This window comes from Electrophorus electricus, chromosome 9 (assembly GCF_013358815.1).
Source record: "Electrophorus electricus isolate fEleEle1 chromosome 9, fEleEle1.pri, whole genome shotgun sequence".
Lineage (NCBI taxonomy): Eukaryota > Metazoa > Chordata > Actinopteri > Gymnotiformes > Gymnotidae > Electrophorus > Electrophorus electricus.
The window spans coordinates 7006567-7024729 of NC_049543.1; the positions used below are offsets into that span (position 1 = coordinate 7006567).

The following is an 18163-nucleotide window of genomic DNA, read 5'->3' on the forward strand; positions in this document are numbered from 1 at the left end:
AGTCTCCTGGGTTCTCATTTGATTTTAAATCAGTATGTGGCTTCATCCATATTGTCATCACTGCCAGCTGCAAAGTCATCACCATCTTCAAAGTAGCTTTCTATGTAGTCATTCTCCTGGAGAATGGAATTTAAAGTCCGAATTCCCAAAAACATCAGAACAATTAAATAGTGAAAGCTATTGGGGCAGCTCGTAGGCCATCATCTGCATATTCTCCACATTGCAAGGTCTCCAATCATTTACAAAAGTTATATTCAAAGTGGCATCTCGCATTAGCATGATGTCTTTACAGTAGGCTCAGCCACAGACAGTTTTAACTGAGCCTTTACCTCCTCGAGCTCTTCTTCATCATATTCTTCTCCTTCAACAGCTTCTTCCTCATTGTCATCTTCCTTCTTTTGTGTTTTCTCCTCTTTCTCATCATCTGACTTCTCACCTCTCTTTTCAAGCTCCTTTAAATACAGTCCAAATGTATGGAGAGTAAGGTTAGATATACCCCTGTATAGTAATTCGTTTTTGATTAAAATGAATAAAGCTTGGAGATTCAGCCTCTACAAGAAATAATGATACTTACATTGAGTTTAAACAGAAGAGCCTTGTTATCTTTGCTCGAAACCTTTCTGCATTTCTGAGCATCTGTAAATGTCCATCTTATTGGGAAGTGACATATAAAATGTACTGATGTGGATTACAAATATTGGGCAGGAAACTTACTAGATCTCTTTCGTATGGCTTTATTCTGGGGCATCAGTTCCACTGGAAGACGGTTCCAGTCTGCAAAATAAACCTAGACTAACAGTGTCGTCACAAGTCTGCCGTTTACCCTGCACAAGTCAGAGGTCTTACCTGGCGTCCATTCCTCATCCTCAATTTGGTTGCATTCCCTTGTGTACTTCTCTTTATATCGTTCAACATCTAAGAATAAATTGTAAACACAGTGACCCAATCATTGTTTATTGTTATGTGGTTGACACCCAATATGATGGTTAAATCCATGGCTGCAGAACTCACTTCTCTTGGCAGAGTGAGGCTTTATGTTGAAAGGGAGGCCCTTCATTCTGCCTCTGATCTCTTGTTTCAAAGCCAACATGTAATCTTCGTCCTCGCCAGTTTTTAAAGGCACTGGTTTAAACTCAGCTTGCTACAGAACACAAAGGAAGCTTCCAGTGGTGCTGTATGATATCATGTCAGAGGCTTACAAGATGTACAGGACAAGCCTTACAGAGTAAGAGTAACTTTGCATATCTGAATAGCAGGATCCATCTCTCTTCTTAACAAACCAAATTACCAAGAAAGAAAAAGAAAACATGAAACTGCAGCAATATTTTTTATGCTCACTGGAAAGAGTGCTCGTGGTCCTTGCTGAGTCTCAGGCATGGATCCTCTGGTGATGCCTAGTGCCTCGATGTTGAAGGTAAAAGCTGCTACACCTCTACCTTTCCCAGCCATGTTGATTAGTCAGATTTTCCTGAATTTACGCTGAGAGAAGCAATACAACTTTAATTGCCAACATTTCTCCCCCATATGGCAAACTAAGCTGGCCATAAAGACATGAAAATGTGTTTAAAATAACATGGAAGGATGACTGATAACACTTCTAGATATAACAAAACAAACAAAAATCACCTGCATCTGAATTCCTCGTGTATGTGCGCCAGGTGACAATTTAATGCACTAGTGGATGCAATAGGTGGCGCTTGTTTTATTTTTAACCAATTGCAAATGACATGCTATCTTCGACACATTCCACGTCAACCCAACAAGCGCCGCCCACGTTACAGGGTCTTAGCTGGTGTATCGACTGCAACGCTCAGGTTTGTGTCCCAAAACCTTGGTTTCCCGTCATAACTTAGTCTTGAATATCAACGTGTATATATTGTGATGTCTGCAACGGACTGGTATGCGCATAAATCCCTCGAAAATGGAGTGTTTTGGATTCAGGAGCGGTTTTACGCATCGGGGAACAGGGCTAACATTTGGCTCATTCGGGGATCTCACCAAGACGTTGTGATCGACGCCGGCCTAGGCTTGCGGAGTCTACCGGAGTACATCAACGCTAAAGGCCTTCTGGGCGACGATACGAAGCGGAGGAATCCCTTATTGGCAATCGGAACGCATGTGCATTTCGATCATTCGGGTGGCCTACACCAGTTCCAACAGGTGGGCGTGCACAAGGCAGAGGTCGATGCCTTAGCTAACGGAGACAACTTTGAGACGGTGACATGGCTGTCTGACAGCGAGATAGTGGAAGATCCCTCACCCGGCTGGACAGCCAGGCAATATAGAGTGAAGGCTGTTCAACCGACTCACATCCTACAGGAAGGTATGTCAGGAGCAGGCAATGAAGGTCGTTTCAGTCAGTCGTTCTATACCCGCATTCAGTCCTGTGTTGATGCGGTATTTAGTTAGTTACTTGTGCAGATTGCATTGCTATCGGTCACACCGTTTGCAGCATGACTTCACTCTGACCAGCCTCGTATGATGTAGAGAAGACTCGAAGTAAATTACGTCCGTGTCAGTCTTACAATGAGCATGCCTGTAGTTCGAGAAGCAAACCTACTGGCTAATATAATTTCCCTATCCGAATGATCTTGAGATGGTTGACTGCATAGTTATGATATACCGCAGGACAGGCAGCAAATAAATGCTCCTCCGCCTAACCGACCACGCATGCCTAGACTCTCATGTGAACACAACGCAGTGTACACCGCGTAATGACGCAGATTTTAAAGCATATAGTTTGTTTTTTGCATTACATTTTCTAATGCCTTTTTAATCAGACGCAGAAGTCTGGTTAGGTTAACCTGAACAAATGCGAGCGTCGTCTCTAAACAAACTAGCCGAAAATGCATTAATTTGTGGACAGCAGTAATGTGCAACCGATTTGCCATTGGTTAACCAGAAGAGGGTGGGCGTTGATTGCTAGCACTGTCTCCAGTGATGTCCAAACGCCTCAGACACACCCTCTCTTACATCTATGTAATAGATTCATGGGGCTATTAAAATATTGGGTTAGGTTAATTTTGTGGGTCTATTTAAAGACGGCCTTGGATTCATTTTAATCTAAATGCATTATGAGGAGAGAAGAAATAGGCTGATATCATTGAGATTCATATTTTCGCAGCACTATGGCCCCCATTTCTGAAGCAGCTGTTTATCTTATGCCAGATTCCTAGCGTTACAAAACTCCAATAATTTGCAAGGTAATGACTGTAATAACATCTCGGCTCAATTTAATAATGTCACCTACCTTTATTGCACAATGCTCATGCCCATTTAAAATAGAATTATAATTTTTTGGACACACACAAAAATATGCAGAGGCCTAATACCAGCACTGTACACTAGATGTGAAAGTCATGGCAGATGTGCATACCCAGAGTCATGTCCCTGCAGTGCCCCAGAGCCACATGGCTCAGAGCTCCATCTCCCTTCTCCACCTGGGGGCTCCCTGGCCAAGCCCCCCCCCCCCCCCCCCCTCCAGAGCTCATCGCAGGGGTCCGTGCACCTCGTGTGGCCCCGGTGCCATTCCCACCCTGCTCTTCCTCTCTCTCTCTCTCTCTCTCTCTCTCAGGTGATGTCATAAACCTGGGCGACCGGCAGCTGACAGTGCTGCACCTACCGGGCCACTCCCGTGGCAGCATCTGTTTGCACGATCGCGACAACAAGGTGCTGTTCAGCGGCGACGTAGTCTACGATGGCTCCATGATCGACTGGCTGCCCTACAGCACCGTCGGCGACTACGTGCGCAGCTGCCGGAGGCTGGTGGAGATGGTGGACCGTGAGGAGGTGGAGCTGGTTATGCCGGGTCACTACAACACGTTCGGGGCCAAGAGGCTACACCGGCTGGCCTCCAGCTACATCTCAGGGGCGGGGACCTGCCACCGGGTCTCCACCTGCGCGGTGAGGTCCGTGGCCGGCCTGGCGCTGCGAGCTTCCAGCTGCTGCAGTGTGGGGTGTTAAGTGAGAGGACTCGATTTACAACGGCTTGCCTCCATACTGAAACTACTGAGCAATACAGGTCGGTCCTGTGAAATATTTAGAGCCCTTTGTAAGTCTCGCAGTAGCAAAGCAAATTCAAAAGGTATAATTCTGCTGTTTACTTGATAGATTTAGATTTTAAAATGTTAAAAAAAATAATAAATTCTGTATGAGGTGTTGGTGCAGAATGTAATTTATTGCAATTTCTGGCCGTAGATGTTTTATTGTTTTGGAAAGAGAGCACATTTTGTGTTCACTACCTCACTTCTTAGCTGTTAACTGAGACAAATGAAAGTCAGTTAGTGTCTCATGCATGCAATAACTACAGAGAGCCTACGGTTAATTGAAATCAAGCTTTCATGGTAGGGAGGCATCCGTGAGGGCTAAGGCCGTGTCATGACTTGGTAGGGAGGCATCCTTTATGGCTAAAGCTGTGTCATGACATGGTAGGGAGGCATCCTTTATGGCTAAAGCTGTGTTGTGACATGGTAGGGAAGCATCCTTTAGGGCTAAGGCCGTGTCATGACATGGTAGGGAAGCATCCTTTAGGGCTAAAGCTGTGTCGTGACATGGTAGGGAGGCATCCTTTAGGGCTAAAGCTGTGTCATGACATGGTAGGGAGGCATCCTTTATGGCTAAAGCTGTGTTGTGACATGGTAGGGAAGCATCCTTTAGGGCTAAGGCCGTGTCATGACATGGTAGGGAAGCATCCTTTAGGGCTAAAGCTGTGTCGTGACATGGTAGGGAGGCATCCGTGAGGGTTAAGGCCGTGTCATGACTTGGTAGGGAGGCATCCGTGAGGGCTAACGCCGTGTCATGACTTGGTAGGGAGGCATCCGTGAGGGCTAAGGCCGTGTCATGACTTGGTAGGGAGGCATCCTTTATGGCTAAAGCTGTGTTGTGACATGGTAGGGAGGCATCCTTTAGGGCTAAAGCTGTGTCGTGACATGGTAGGGAGGCATCCTTTAGGGCTAAGGCCGTATCATGACTTGGTAGGGAGGCATCCTTTAGGGCTAAAGCTGTGTCGTGACATGGTAGGGAGGCATCCTTTAGGGCTAAAGCTGTGTCATGACATGGTAGGGAGGCATCCTTTAGGGCTAGGGCCGTGTGGACTATGGCACTAGTTCACTCAAAGTTTTTATTGATGATGTAACTAAAGATCACCCAAGGAATTGCCTTTAGGATTCTAAGTGTGCTTCAATGTGACCCAGAGTAGATTATCATGACTGACTGGTGGGAACAGGGAGAAAGTTTTGGAAACTGCAGAATTCTGCTCAGTATGAAAACTGTGGAGTTGGCTCAGGAAATCCTTTAATCAAACAAGCTTTGGAAGTGGTTGGTAATGGTTGTGGATGTTCACATATTTCATAATTGGATATGAAGATTACAGTTTTACGTATGGTTTTAAATGTGAAGTGAGGGCTGTAAAAATATAGATGTGACTTAAGGTTGTTTGGAAATGTTCGGTGTGATTTTAAGTGTGAGGAGAGGGGCGTGAAGTATATGCATCATTAATATATTTTACTTACCAAAATGTATGCTTTTCTGTATTCAGAAATGGACAGTGAAAGGGGAGAGGTTGGTTGAAGAGAAAAAAAAAAAAATCATATTTATTGATGGAGGTATTTCACAGCTAATGAGATGGGTTGACGGGTGAACACAGGAATGAAGCCTGCATATACATCCACAGCAGGATGATCCACAGGTAATCTTCATACTTGCTCATCAGAATAAAATCTGATAAAAGTGTGCAATCTCTCTAACATCTAAAAATAGGGATGAAGTGCAGTTTTTAACATGGTCAGAGGGGGTATGGTCGGCTTTCGTTTACTTTGCGTGCCAAAGCAAGCTTTGCATGCATCATGTATAGCACGCAGACGCTAACAGCACGGAAACATCTGGGCTGAGAAACATCAGTGGTGAAAAGCCTGTATAATGGAGGCATTCAGTGACGAATAAGACATTTGCCTTACCTCTCCATGTAATGTCATTCTCATTCAGTTTTGTTTGTGCTGCTGAAAACCATTGTTTAGTTATTTGTGACTTGGGGTTATTAAATATCTAGTCCCATAAACTCATACAGGGGATGTTTCTTTTTTTTTGTGCTTGATATTCTAGTTAAATCTTAACGTTGCATAACATGCACAGTGTGTTTTCTTTGTCTCCTTCTAGTTCTTGACATATAAGCACAATGCATTTTTTTTGTTTGTTTGTTTCAAAATGTAGTTGGAGTGGTAAAGTGAGACTAGAGAGATTAGGAGCGCCGGCCAGGTTTCCCAGCATTCCAGAGTAGCAGCCTTGTACCTGAGTTCTGCTGTACGTACACGGGGAGCAGGAGTGCACTTTTGAAGGCTGTGCTCAGAGATGCTAATTAGCATATTTTGCAAAGGTATTTTTTTTTGTATTTATTTTTCCAAATAAGGGTTAAATTATTCATGTGTTGCACAGACCAGCTGGAAATGTGCCGTGTTGCACCGAGTTTGAAAGTCCCATGTTTAGTCCCTCATGCTGCTTTTATTATATTTCAGTGAAATTGCATGATTTGTGGATATCTGAAGGTAAAATTATAAGTATAATGTTAATAGTTGGAAATCAGAAGATGTTTAATGAATGAAATACTGGAATGTGTTGTGCATAATTTTCATGTATGGTGGCGGCTTTGCTGCTGAGGTAAGCTTGTATATTTGAACTGTATATCTGAACTGTGCTTCTGCTCAGGAATCCTAGATATATGAGCTGAGGCGTTGTGAGCAGAGCCTCGCCATACCAACACTATGCAGTGCCTCTCTGTGTACAACTCAGCCGATACCTTCCAGTGCTGTTACTGTAGCTATTTCAATATGCAGGCACTTGTTTATAAAATATACGCACTTGTAGTTCTGAAATGTGCTCTCTTGACTCCTTAAATACAAATTTATAATAAAATCACTTGTCCTGCGTGAGTTTGTATCACACTGACTGTTTTTAACAAATGTGATTGAACAGATCCTACAGGGTACTTTTGCCACTTCTACTTTATCCCCGTTTCACATTTATTTCTTCCTCTTTGTCGTTTGATTCTGATGTGTAATGGCGACACCATGTAGAAAATAGGGTGTTAAAAAATAATACCTTTTATTAGAAACCGGTATCTATTGGAAAAAGTTCGCATTTCTTGAGAAACATCTATTTTGCTTGCTGGTGCATCGCAACACTACCACTAGAGGGAGACATTGCCTTGGCTATTTTGTCCATAGCCCTTTCAGCGTGAGCTCTCATTAAAATAGTATACCATCAGACAAAAAGACGGTGTTTTGGCTGCCGACCACCCATTTTATAATTCCAGACATTTGTAAGTTGGCATGCTTCTCATCTTAAAAGCTGAGATTTTCGTACACGTCAATAACCGCAACCACAGTTCCCTCTAGCTAACAATGATTGATTGGGTGTGACATTAATTTCCTTATAAAACTCCTTTAAATATTTTTTGGCAAACTTCAGCATTGGCAGTGTCAGTGAAATACATACATTTGGCAACCGTGTATCAGGTTGAAATTCAGAGCTAATGTTTGACACGGCTCTCAGTCAGGGTAAATTGATGGCTGTTGACAGATGACTAATTATATCCAGGGGACTCTTTGTCTGACGTGTCTTGGGAGAGGTAATTACTGTTATTTTTAAAAGGGTGATAGGGCTTCTATGAAAGGCGATTGTGTTACCAGGGGAAAGGGAACAGGATCTGGGGAGGCAGAACTCTGCAAGAAGGAACTCGTGAGATTTTGGTCAGCTTATGTGACAGAAGTGAAGAAAGTTCGACAGACGTACAAATGTGTTCCAGCCGCTCGTGTTCCCAGGCCGCCAGTGTTCTGCCGGAGACGAATCAATGCTGGCGAAATAGTTGGAGTAATATTCCCATATTTATTTGTATGTTAAATTAAAGTGGTTACTGTTGGAGCCTTTTGCCTATAGCTTCCACTTCAGAGGAGAACACTATGAAGCCAATTTGCTAAAAAGAGCGTGAAAAAAGCACATAATGCACGCAATGATCACGACATATATTTATATAGAATAATAAGTTCATGCCCAGAAAGAATCTGTAGGCACTGAACTCACCATCACTTTCATATAACCTAGCCCTGAAAACAACTGAACTGTGATGTCTCTTTGTGTTAGCTGAAGCGCTAGAGAGCTGGTGACTAATGTGCCAGCCTCCCCTCAACTGTCCTCCTCTCCTGCTGGGTGTCCCCCCCCCCCCCGTTGGAGGCCTCTTCAGTAACAAGACATCGTGTCCCGCAGGCAGACAGACGGACATCTGATGCGCGGTCGGCCGCGAGGGGAAAAGCACCGTTCGGCGCTCAGCTGCACCCGGCATTAGCCGCTAATTGACAGGCCCTATCTGCCCGCTGGTAAGCCCGCCGTGACGGGCGTGGGAAGGGGCCGGGGTGAGGGCAGAGCGGGGAAGTGTCAATCACGGCAGGGCTATCGTCAGAGCTGTAATCTGACCCGGCTGCAGCGGGGCTCGCTGGGTCGCGTCGGGTCAGGTCGCGCTACGCTGCAACGAGGCAGATTGGCTCCAAACCCACACTGTTTGTGCTCGACTTGGGGTAGGCGCCGTTGCCTTCACGACATCCAGGGACAGCCTCTGGCGTCAGCATCCTGATCTTGACCACTGTGGAAGAAACAGCGTAGCCGATCTCGGATCAGTGTGCGAGGGCAAATACCCACAGCGTTTTTGTCTTGGTGAACTCTGCAAATGCCCTAGCTCATGTCTTCTCCTTCGCTTATCCCCTTCCCTTTTGCTTTTAACGCCATGTGACAGGGGTTGGGGATTAATTAAACATTTGAGAGAGGAAAGAGGATTGGCTGGGGGTGAGATCCCTACTGCCTGGGAAACCGAGGGCTAGCTGGAGTACGTCTGCACCATGTCTCCTGCTGTAGAGACGGGCCAGTCAGAACGCTGGGGGGGGGGGTGAAGTCAGTCAGGAGCCTCTATGAGTTTTTTCACATTGGCAGGGTTGTCCAAGGCCCTGGCTGACAATACTTCCAGTTTAAAATAGAACAGAAGGGCTGTCCCTCTTGTCTCACAAAATGGGTGTTTCGGATTTGTCTGCCGGGTGGTTTTCAATAGATGTAGGGCCATTAGCGTCTCCTACTGGGGTATTATCTTGAACAGGTCTTTGTATTGTTCACAACTGTAAACACCCTATTTTAGCGTCTGTTCATGTGTTGATATTAGTAGAAGAGATGGTTTTGGCCAGCCATGAGCAATTTCCACTAAATGAGAGTGGGTTTTTAATGTCACAGAGAAATGCCAGTCTTATTGTGCAAGCCTGATGAATCAAGAAGACAGACTGTGAGTTCCCTGCCAATTATTGATATCTTAGCAAAATGCAGGATTACATCATTCAGACGTCTAGATTAGCACTTTAAAAAAGCGCGCGCACACACACACACACACAAGATTTATTATTGTAGTCCAACAACAGTCAGGATACAGTTGCCAGTCTTATATAATAGAGAACAATGCAATGGCAAAGGAAGAGAGATTCATTGTGAACATACAAATCAGATACGCTAATCTTGGAAGCAACAATCCGTGCCTGCTGGCCCATCAGCATCAAGAAGTAATTTCCCTCCACTGGACCCGAGCATTCTGTCATTGAGAAAAGAACAAGTACGGCAAAAAAGGAACATATTCCACTGCTTTGCAAAAGCTGCCCACAGTTTCATCTTATGGATTAGGGTGGGGATTTTACTTTCATGATATCATTTCTCCTTTTTTTGCACCCTCAGACATCATGTCACTCCATTCATAGAATTTTCCTTTTGGTTTCTGAGTAAGTGATGAAATCTGTTTTCTGTTATAGGAGAACTACTAAAGTTTTAGGAACCAGAGGGCAATGATGGGAGCTGTTCATTAATGAACTTGACTGAATGAGAACAATTTCTTCCAGTGTATTCCGCAGAAAGGAAGAGAAATAATATTTGCCTGGAGAGTAGCAAAGAGCCCAAATATCTCACTTAATCTCCAAAAAGATAAAGCTCGAAAGTCTGCCCACCCAAAATGCGGATGCGTTTTTCAAAGAATCATAAGTGCCTGTGCTCTTCATTAGTTTCTTCTGTGGTTGAAGTAGACATGGACCTTTTTTTATTTTCATTTTATTGGATTTTTATTTTTATATATACCAGCATTTTATACATTTCCATTGAGTAAATTGGATATCTTGCTGAAATGAACTTTTCAGGTTTCCATGGAAATTATGTGAAGGGGAGAGACAGAGAGAGGGGAGTGGGGGAAGGTCTTCAGAGACCTCCGGGAACTGACTATAAAGCTACGATGCTGATTTCTCATATGTTTACAGTTGTCTTTGAACTCGATTTGTCTGTCCTCTGGTGTATATCCTCACACATATACCATTCTTCAGACAATCTGGGTAGGAACAGCCATTTTCCACTCCTTTAATCACCTTGCCAACGTCCTGAGCTGTACGTTTACAATGAGCAGTGCTAGTGTACCATCATTGCTATGCTTGTATCTGCCTTGAGTGTTGACGAGAAAACCTCTTTGATGTGGTATCCAAAACCCAGTAAAGAAATATCAACACCTCATTGGTTAGTTTTTATATGCTAATTACTCTGGAACCACAGGCTCCCTCTAAGGTCGAACGTGGTGAAACCATAACGATGGGCGTCACTTATGGCACGCAATTATCCCTCCTGTGAGGGGAATGAAGACAACAGGCCCTTTGGAGTCAAGGCTCTGGCAGGTGGGTGGGCGTCAGGTGTCCGGGGGCCCGTGGGCGAAGCTTCCTCGCGACACTCGCGCAGCACCTTTTGGCGCTGCGCACCTGCTGCCAGACGCCAGGCCTTCCACTCGACAAATTTCAAAAGTGGAAATAACGAAGAGGCGCTTCCAGGCTTGTCTGGAAGGGACAGTGGCAACGGAGGGAAGGAATGGGCCAAGACTTGGCCATGCAAGGCCCGGCAGAAACCCAGCCAGAGAAAACACGTGCAAATGTGAGCTCAAAGCAGGCTTGTAGGCGATTGCCTAAGAAGCAAGCGTGGTTCTTCAGGTTCGTTTCTTCCACCTAATCTGCTTCTGTTGAGTAGCTACGTCGTGCTAACTCTGATTGAAGCAAAGCCGTCTCGGTACCTTTTTTTTTTTGGAGCATACGATCTGGCGCAATCAGTAATGAGAGTGTTCGCAGGTCCACGGACATTTTGTCTGGAGCGCGACAGCTAATTTATGATTTCATGTTCCCGCCAAAAAAAGACGTTCTTAGGACAGAAAATGGCTCCCTCTCAACCTTGTCATGTATGCTTACTAACAGAGTCAGGCAGACGTGAACCGTGTCCGTGGCGTAATTGGGAACGTCACCCGCTATCGTGCAGCTCACTGATAGGGGGCAAAGAGCTAATGATTAATACCGCGATTACATGGGCAGAGGGGGAAAAAAAAAACAACCAAAAAACAAGGGTGCCAGCCTCAACACGGAGGCGGAGTGCTGAACATGACCGATAGCGGCAGTGTAAAGGCAAATAACCCGGAGAAGAAGCCGCCCAAATCCATTTTCAGTAAGATGCGTAGAGCGCAGAGAGCGCCATGCCAATAAATAATGATGCCATACTGCTTTGCTGTGGCTGGATATGGTGACTATAAGGGGCTGGGGGAAGGGGTGGGCCTGCAGCGTATCTCCAGCTAACAGCATGGACGCAGGTATTTTAGGCGATTTTTTTTGACAGGGCTAAAGAGGAGGCCGTCCGGATTACCGCTTGTGTAACCTCGTTACATCATTGCTCGACTTTCTGAAACTTGTTTCAAAGTGTGCCTAGCAAACAAGGCCGTCGGCCGCATGCGCGAGGAGATGCTGTCGTGTGAAGTATGTGGACTGAAGTGATTATCTTCAGCCTAACTTGCGGTAAATCCTTACAGGAGGTCATTTTCAATAGCTGGATACCGACTCAAGAACAATGCAGAATCAAATAAATCTACTCCCTGCAATACTTACCTTGATGATTACGGGAGTCAAACAGTCACAAAGAAGTTAACTGTAATAGAGGCAATTTGGTGAGTCATGCACAATGTCAGTACACTAAATGGGTTGCTGTATAAGGGTGGCTCTAATATAAGCAGGATTTAGGGTTTAACCAAACAAGCACAGCAGGGACGTGAACATAAAACCGTCAGGACGACCCTCATTAGCACTGCACGTTGCTCTTTCAGCTAGCTTCCGCGCATGAGGTCCATGATAGCTTCCATATGGCCACGGCGCTCCCTAATAAATAGTGTTGCATTACTTAAGGTTGGGGGGTGGATGGGGGGATTCCAATTGGACAGAAACCTCAAATGTTTCTCTAATGTGCTTGACATGTCCAGAATTTCCTTTTTTTACGTGGTGCTCCTTATTCGAACAGTGTGGATGGCAACCATTGGGGGATCTGGGCCCAGACCCACTTCCTCGTTCCCTAAGCCACACTTTCCCTGAGTGCAGTGAAAGGCGCAATAAAGAGAGAGAGCAGTGGAGCTCACTGCAGGTCGGGGGCGCAGACACTGATAAAGGATAAAGAGAGAGACAGACAGACAAAGAGACAGACACACACGCAGAGACTTAAGCCACGATTACACAGAGTGCATACAGTATAAACAAGAATCCAGTCACATTAAGCATGGTGTTGCAGACCTGCTGATCCTGGGAATTACAGTGGGTAGTGTTGAGATAATGAACCCAATTAGGGTCTGGCTCACAATGTACACACACAATCTCCTTGAATCCCCAGTGGAAGAGAACATCACAATGTCCCACCTCAGGTACTTCACCAGGAGCCACTAAAGTAGCGCTTTGGGTTTGCTTGATGTCTTCGCCAGTCAAGAGCACGGCACGCCAACTGCTGTCACACTGGCTCCCGTCAACATCCGGCCAAGGCCCGTGAGGGCCCACTAGATGTCTGTCAAAGTGACAGGCCCTGGCACCCGCGGCCGTGGTGAGGGTGGGGAGGGGGAGGGGTGGGGGCAACTCAGCAGACAGAGTCTGAGGCCCCGCTGGGAGCCCCAGCGACACCATGTCCAAGCGTTAGCAGATGATGCACATTTCAGACACGCTAATTCAAGGTGTCATCTTGGTCATGAAACCGTTCCTCTTGAGCCACTGTGCCAAGCAGACGCCGGCGGGTTTATCTCCAGCACAGAGAGACCACCCGTGACCCTCAACTCAGGGCAACCGTCCACAGTGACATTCCACAGGGCTGGTGAGGTAAAGAGATGCCACTGTATCTTCATACCGACTCTTTTGAAATCTGTTCCTCTTGGTCTTTTTACTGGTTTGAATAACTTTTAATTTCAGCAGTACACATAAAGTAATAAGATGGTTAACGCCAGAATTTTGAATAACGCTTTTCTCCCAGAAACTCATGAGGGTGGAAAGGCAAACACATGGAGATGTATTGGTTTTTACATCATACAGTTTAATGAATCCATTTGCTGAGGTTATGACATCTAAGTTTCTACAAGGACACTTTACAAGGGTCTTGCATCAGAAAATCTACATTATGCTGTCACTGACTTCAACCTCATGACAACAGACACTGCAGCGACTAACACGGTCCCTGTAACTATTTAAAAAAGTGAACCTCCTACACACTGCTTTTTGCAATTTGCTACTGTAACCTGCAATAATGTTGCCCTTCTCCGTGTCGTGCGCGTGCCTGCTCTCTGCTTAGAGGACACAGCACCTTGGCACCGCCCTGGATGGGGTTTGGCCCCATACAGAGAGGTGTAGTGACTCGGCGAGGCACAGAGAGCAGGATGTGATGGGGCCGTTGCTGCATTCTCTCTCTGCCGCTGACTGGTCCGCTTCTGGCCAGAGTGTCCCCAGGATCTTGGATGTCAAACTGCAACAGACCGGACAGCCAATTTACTACCACCAATGAGAATGTTTAAGGTGGCTAAGTGTACTGAAATTCAAACTGGGTGAAAGTTCTGTTTAACTGAAATGACATCAAAAAAGTTTCAGTAGTCTGTTAAAACTGTTACTGTTGGTTTAGTTTGTTGTGTAAAGAAAGTCTTTCATTCACAGTAGGCTAGGAACGGTCTATAAGATGCTGGGAATTTTAGTGCCATAAATAATTGGCTGTTAGAGACCAGGAACATTATAAAATTTAGGATGTACATTACAATGGGTCATTATTTGGAAAAATATACATATGGAAACTGTTTTTTATATGAAATAGGTTGTATCCACATAAAAGTTGAGGACTGGTCTGAAAGATTGCTATGGAACATTTATATTTATCCCATTGCCTTTACTGTCCACCACAGTACGGCTCTTCATACAGTATTTAAAACTTTGGCTTGAGACAATCTATTTTGCAGGTGTTGCTTGGCATATTGGATAAAATAGAAGGCACGTCCAGTGTGTGGCACCACGGATCACCATCTGATGTTCCAGTTTTAAAAATACTTGCAAAGTGGAACAGTGTTTACCACTAAATAAGGACAGGGCATTGTAGTGAAGCAGCATAACAGTGCCACAAACAAACATGGAAGTATTTGTCAGGTTTTTTTTTTTTGCTGTTTTTTTTTCTCCATGTGATGACTTCAAAGCTATTCTAAGCGTTTGGGCAATTAGAAAGAAATTTACAAGGGATTAGGAATGAGTACAGCACCTGACTGAATCACAAACACATGCACACTGTGAACGAGAGAGAGAGAGAGAGAGAGAGAGAGAGAGAGAGAGAGAGAGAGAGAGAGAGAGAGAGAGAGAGAGAGAGAGAGAGAGAGAGAGAGAGAGAGAAAGGAAGATGTACCGCGCTCTAATCCCTGTAACATTGTAAAAGCCTGGATTTGATATGATCCGAATTTTGCAATAATTTAATCATATTGTGGAATAACAAAACGCGCACAAAGCTAGGATCCGCTTGTCGTCATGTGAACCTGACAAACGCCTACCTTATCTCCTTCAGTCGGATCACTCGGAGCTCCTAATCTGGTGTCACTAGAGGTGGCTCTGGCTGGAAGGACAGATTTCCCGGAGCCTGATTTAACATACTCCGTATCGTATTTATTAATAATCACTTGGAAATTTATTACAGAAGCCCCAAGGGGGAAGTCCACGAGTGCTGGCTTCTCTTTTAAATTCCCTTGATAAAAAAAGACCATACATCACTAAAAATGGCCTCCGAAACATTATTCTCTTCCTCTTTTATCTGCAATTGCTGTATTTAGCAAAACATATTGTTATAGTCACATAAGTTATAGTCTACATGTCAGTAATTACACTTTGAGAGAGATATTACACATATTCTGCATTAAACAGCATATAAATGTCCAGTCTTAATATATTTATTGAATGCTGTTTAAGAATATGGCAAGCTCTTTGTAAATGAATTGTAATAACCTTTACATTATTTTTGATATATTGGAGTATATACGCGGTGAGTCAAGCATAAATAAAGCAAAAGTATTTTTAAATGTTCTTTTTTAATTCTGTCATTTGTATTTGGTAGCACGCACGTACAGACTGCTTCCACGTGCTGCTGTGGAAAACGTGTGTAGGATGGACGCACAGCTGCTGTTCCGAGCCGACTGCGCTCTGGAGAAACACAAGGGGGTGCCCTTATCCTGCGCTTGCGACGGCGGGTGCGCCGAGGGAAGGTCCCGCGCAGACGGCTCACGGCCTGCAGATTCACCCCCCCCCCCCCCCCCCCCCCCCCCCCCGGCTCGACAACTCCGGTTAACGGTGTGCCAGGACGCGTGCCATGGCAACCTTTCTAACGTATGTCGGTAATCCTCACGCAGACGCGCCTTGCGTTCCCGTCCTCTCCCTGCGTTCGGAGGCTGTTAAGGCAGCCCTGGGAAAAAAAAAGGAAGAGGAAAAAGGCTGAACAAAAAGGATCGTAGAACAGAATAAAGCAGAGGGGAGAGACAGAAAGGGAGGGAGCGAGAGATAGAGACACAGAGAGGAGAGGGGGGCATAGCCCAGCCAGGCTTTAACACTTGTTCAGTCCTCTGGCGGTGGAGGATTTGGTGTCTAATGCCTGTGATTTTTTTTTTCCCCTTTTGTGAATTAATTAGTCTTTGCCAGTGCCGGCCACATTTGTCATTTGAATTTATGCTAATGAGGTCTGAGGGCTCCTGGTGAACCTGATAGGCCTGAGCAGCTGCCTTCAGCTTCCGGGGGCCTGAGATTCACTCCTTCCACCCATCTCTCTCTGTCGTTCCCCCCCCCCCAACCTTTAGCTCTCTCATCTTATCATTTCCAGAATCCTCGGTAGCCTGGACTCTCTGACCTGCCACTCCGCGGGGGGGGGGGGGGGCAGACCGTGTCCTGTACTGATAAGATGCCTTATTATCTCTGTGTGGGGAAGTGGGTTTAGAGACCACACACATACATGATTTCTCTCTGTATCCTCATGTACAGGTGACGAACATTCTCTCATGGACCTTTCAACTTAAAGGTTGCAGGTAAATGCATTCATTTCTAAAATCTTATTACAAGTTGCCAAGCTAATGATTTCAGTATTATTTGTTTACAGATGATACGGCTTTAGTAAACATGAATGAAGGTTCAACGTTTACTCCATTTGGAAAGGAAAAAACATCCCAGTTTGTCATGTATTCCAACAATGCCTGAAATAACAGATTTTCAGCAATGGGCTGAATTATTTAGAGGGTGTTTTTGGCAGGCCCAAATGTCTGAGTGCCTACATATATTCCTCATTTAACGCAGTTCGCCGAATGGCGAATGTGGGCATTTGGAGTGGCAGGTAGGGTTACAATGAACAGAAAGGAGTGAAATTGCATATTTGAATGGCACAGATGTCTTTCATTGGAGACATGAATGAAAGTTGTTTTTAGGGCCAGCATGATAGAGCGACGAGTTTATAAATAGGATGGAGAGGAAAGTGGTGTCTGAAACGAAGTCTGTGGGCCCTGCATCATATATAGCTGCACATTTTTCAGGAAATCTCCTTATTTTTCCCTTTTCCTCTTGCTTTCTCTTTCTCTCTCTCTTTCTCTCTAAAAGCAAAAATGCTTTACTTAGAGACTGTGGGCCATCTTGGTGGCATTTTTTTGTTTGTTAGTTTTTTTGCTGTTTGTTTGTTGGTCCTGCCACGGCAGAGCCACGCCCCCCTCCCCACCTCCCAAGTCTGCTGTCAGCTTCACTCCTAGCGGGTGTCGAACAGCGGACACAGCGTATCGTTAAAGGCTCGCGGCAGTGAATGTCCACCACGCCAAACAAGCAAAACGCCATTTCACATGTTTGCACTTGAGTTGTTGTCAGTCATCTTCTCCGAAGAGAAGAGAGTTCTGGATGTCAGAGTAAAAGCACGGAAAAGCGAAGAACCTGTCTCTACACAGAGGTCAGTGGTCCTGAAGCCGGTAAAGGTGGGTCTCGCCCCAAGCTGGGAGGTTGCCAACCTGTGTTATTGAACTTGCGGGGCCGGTTCATCGAGGGGCCTAAGCTGCAGTCCCTGGGCCGCGTGCTGTCCGGCCTTCCCTAGCCGCTGTTCTAAACACACACGCTCACCACCATGGCACTCGCCTATCCCCTCTTCACGTTATTTCAAACGTTGGGCAGAGGGGGAAAGAGAGAGTGGAAAAACACACAAGCAATGTGACTGCTGATTGTTGGGCTGCTTCAGAAATCTGCAGTGAAGCCTTTCATTAGAAGTGATGAGGGAGGGAATCATATTAGTTAACATTTGGGCTTTTGATTGGTGGTCTTTGATAGAAATGCAGCGCACTGATGTTACTGAAACAAAATCTGCTTAAGGCCCAAATGCACAGAATAGTCTGAGGTACTGTGGCCAAACCAGGTCTTAGAGGTGAAGTCTGACTGAATTTGTTTACGATTTCATTCACTCATTATGTTGAACCATTTTCAAAAAACTTTTTAGCCTAAGTTCCAGATCCCTCAGTGCACTTTCTGGTTGAATGTGAGTTTATTAAGGTCAGGACAGGTTACCTAACCTTTTGACTTCTCCACAGACGTGCGGGTCACAGGAAGGCAAATTTACTTTGTGATTTAAATGGCCTCCGCGCGCAGTGTTGGAACGAACACGTATTTACACTTCTGGAAAAAATGTAATCAAATTACACTCAGAACTTTGTGTCTTTATCGCTCCGTTCCCAGTGCCTTACGACGTCTACAGCTATTTGGCTCAACTTCCAGCCACCTACTCAAAGGGAGGGAGATGGAGATGA

The 18163-nt window shown here is 45.2% G+C and overlaps 2 protein-coding genes across 5 annotated transcripts; one reads left to right on the forward strand and one right to left on the reverse strand.

Annotated features, from left to right (window-relative positions):
- Window positions 1-16: 16 nt before the first annotated feature.
- polr3g (polymerase (RNA) III (DNA directed) polypeptide G) lies at window positions 17-1715 on the reverse strand. 2 transcript variants are annotated; one of them, XM_027002852.2, is made up of 8 exons: window positions 1627-1715; window positions 1339-1479; window positions 1012-1141; window positions 847-915; window positions 715-774; window positions 575-636; window positions 330-452; window positions 17-116 (listed from the first exon to the last, which is right to left on the reverse strand). In XM_027002852.2, exons 2-8 carry the CDS (start codon window positions 1447-1449, stop codon window positions 30-32), a joined length of 642 nt encoding a protein of 213 aa, XP_026858653.2. In that variant the 5' UTR covers window positions 1450-1479; window positions 1627-1715; the 3' UTR covers window positions 17-29. The 2 variants fall into 2 exon arrangements, with proteins under 2 accessions (XP_026858653.2, XP_026858654.2); XM_027002853.2 differs by lacking the exon at window positions 715-774 and having other exon boundaries at window positions 575-650.
- Window positions 1716-1763: 48 nt separating this feature from the next.
- On the forward strand, window positions 1764-6906 carry mblac2 (metallo-beta-lactamase domain containing 2). Of its 3 annotated transcripts, none has more exons than XR_003410163.2 (3): window positions 1764-2323; window positions 3575-5686; window positions 6208-6906. XR_003410163.2 is itself a non-coding variant. In XM_027002850.2 (2 exons), exons 1-2 carry the CDS (start codon window positions 1882-1884, stop codon window positions 3961-3963), a joined length of 831 nt encoding a protein of 276 aa, XP_026858651.2. In that variant the 5' UTR covers window positions 1764-1881; the 3' UTR covers window positions 3964-6906. The 3 variants fall into 3 exon arrangements, 1 of the variants encoding a protein (XP_026858651.2); XR_003410164.2 differs by having other exon boundaries at window positions 3575-4021; window positions 5537-6906; XM_027002850.2 differs by having other exon boundaries at window positions 3575-6906.
- Window positions 6907-18163: the final 11257 nt, after the last annotated feature.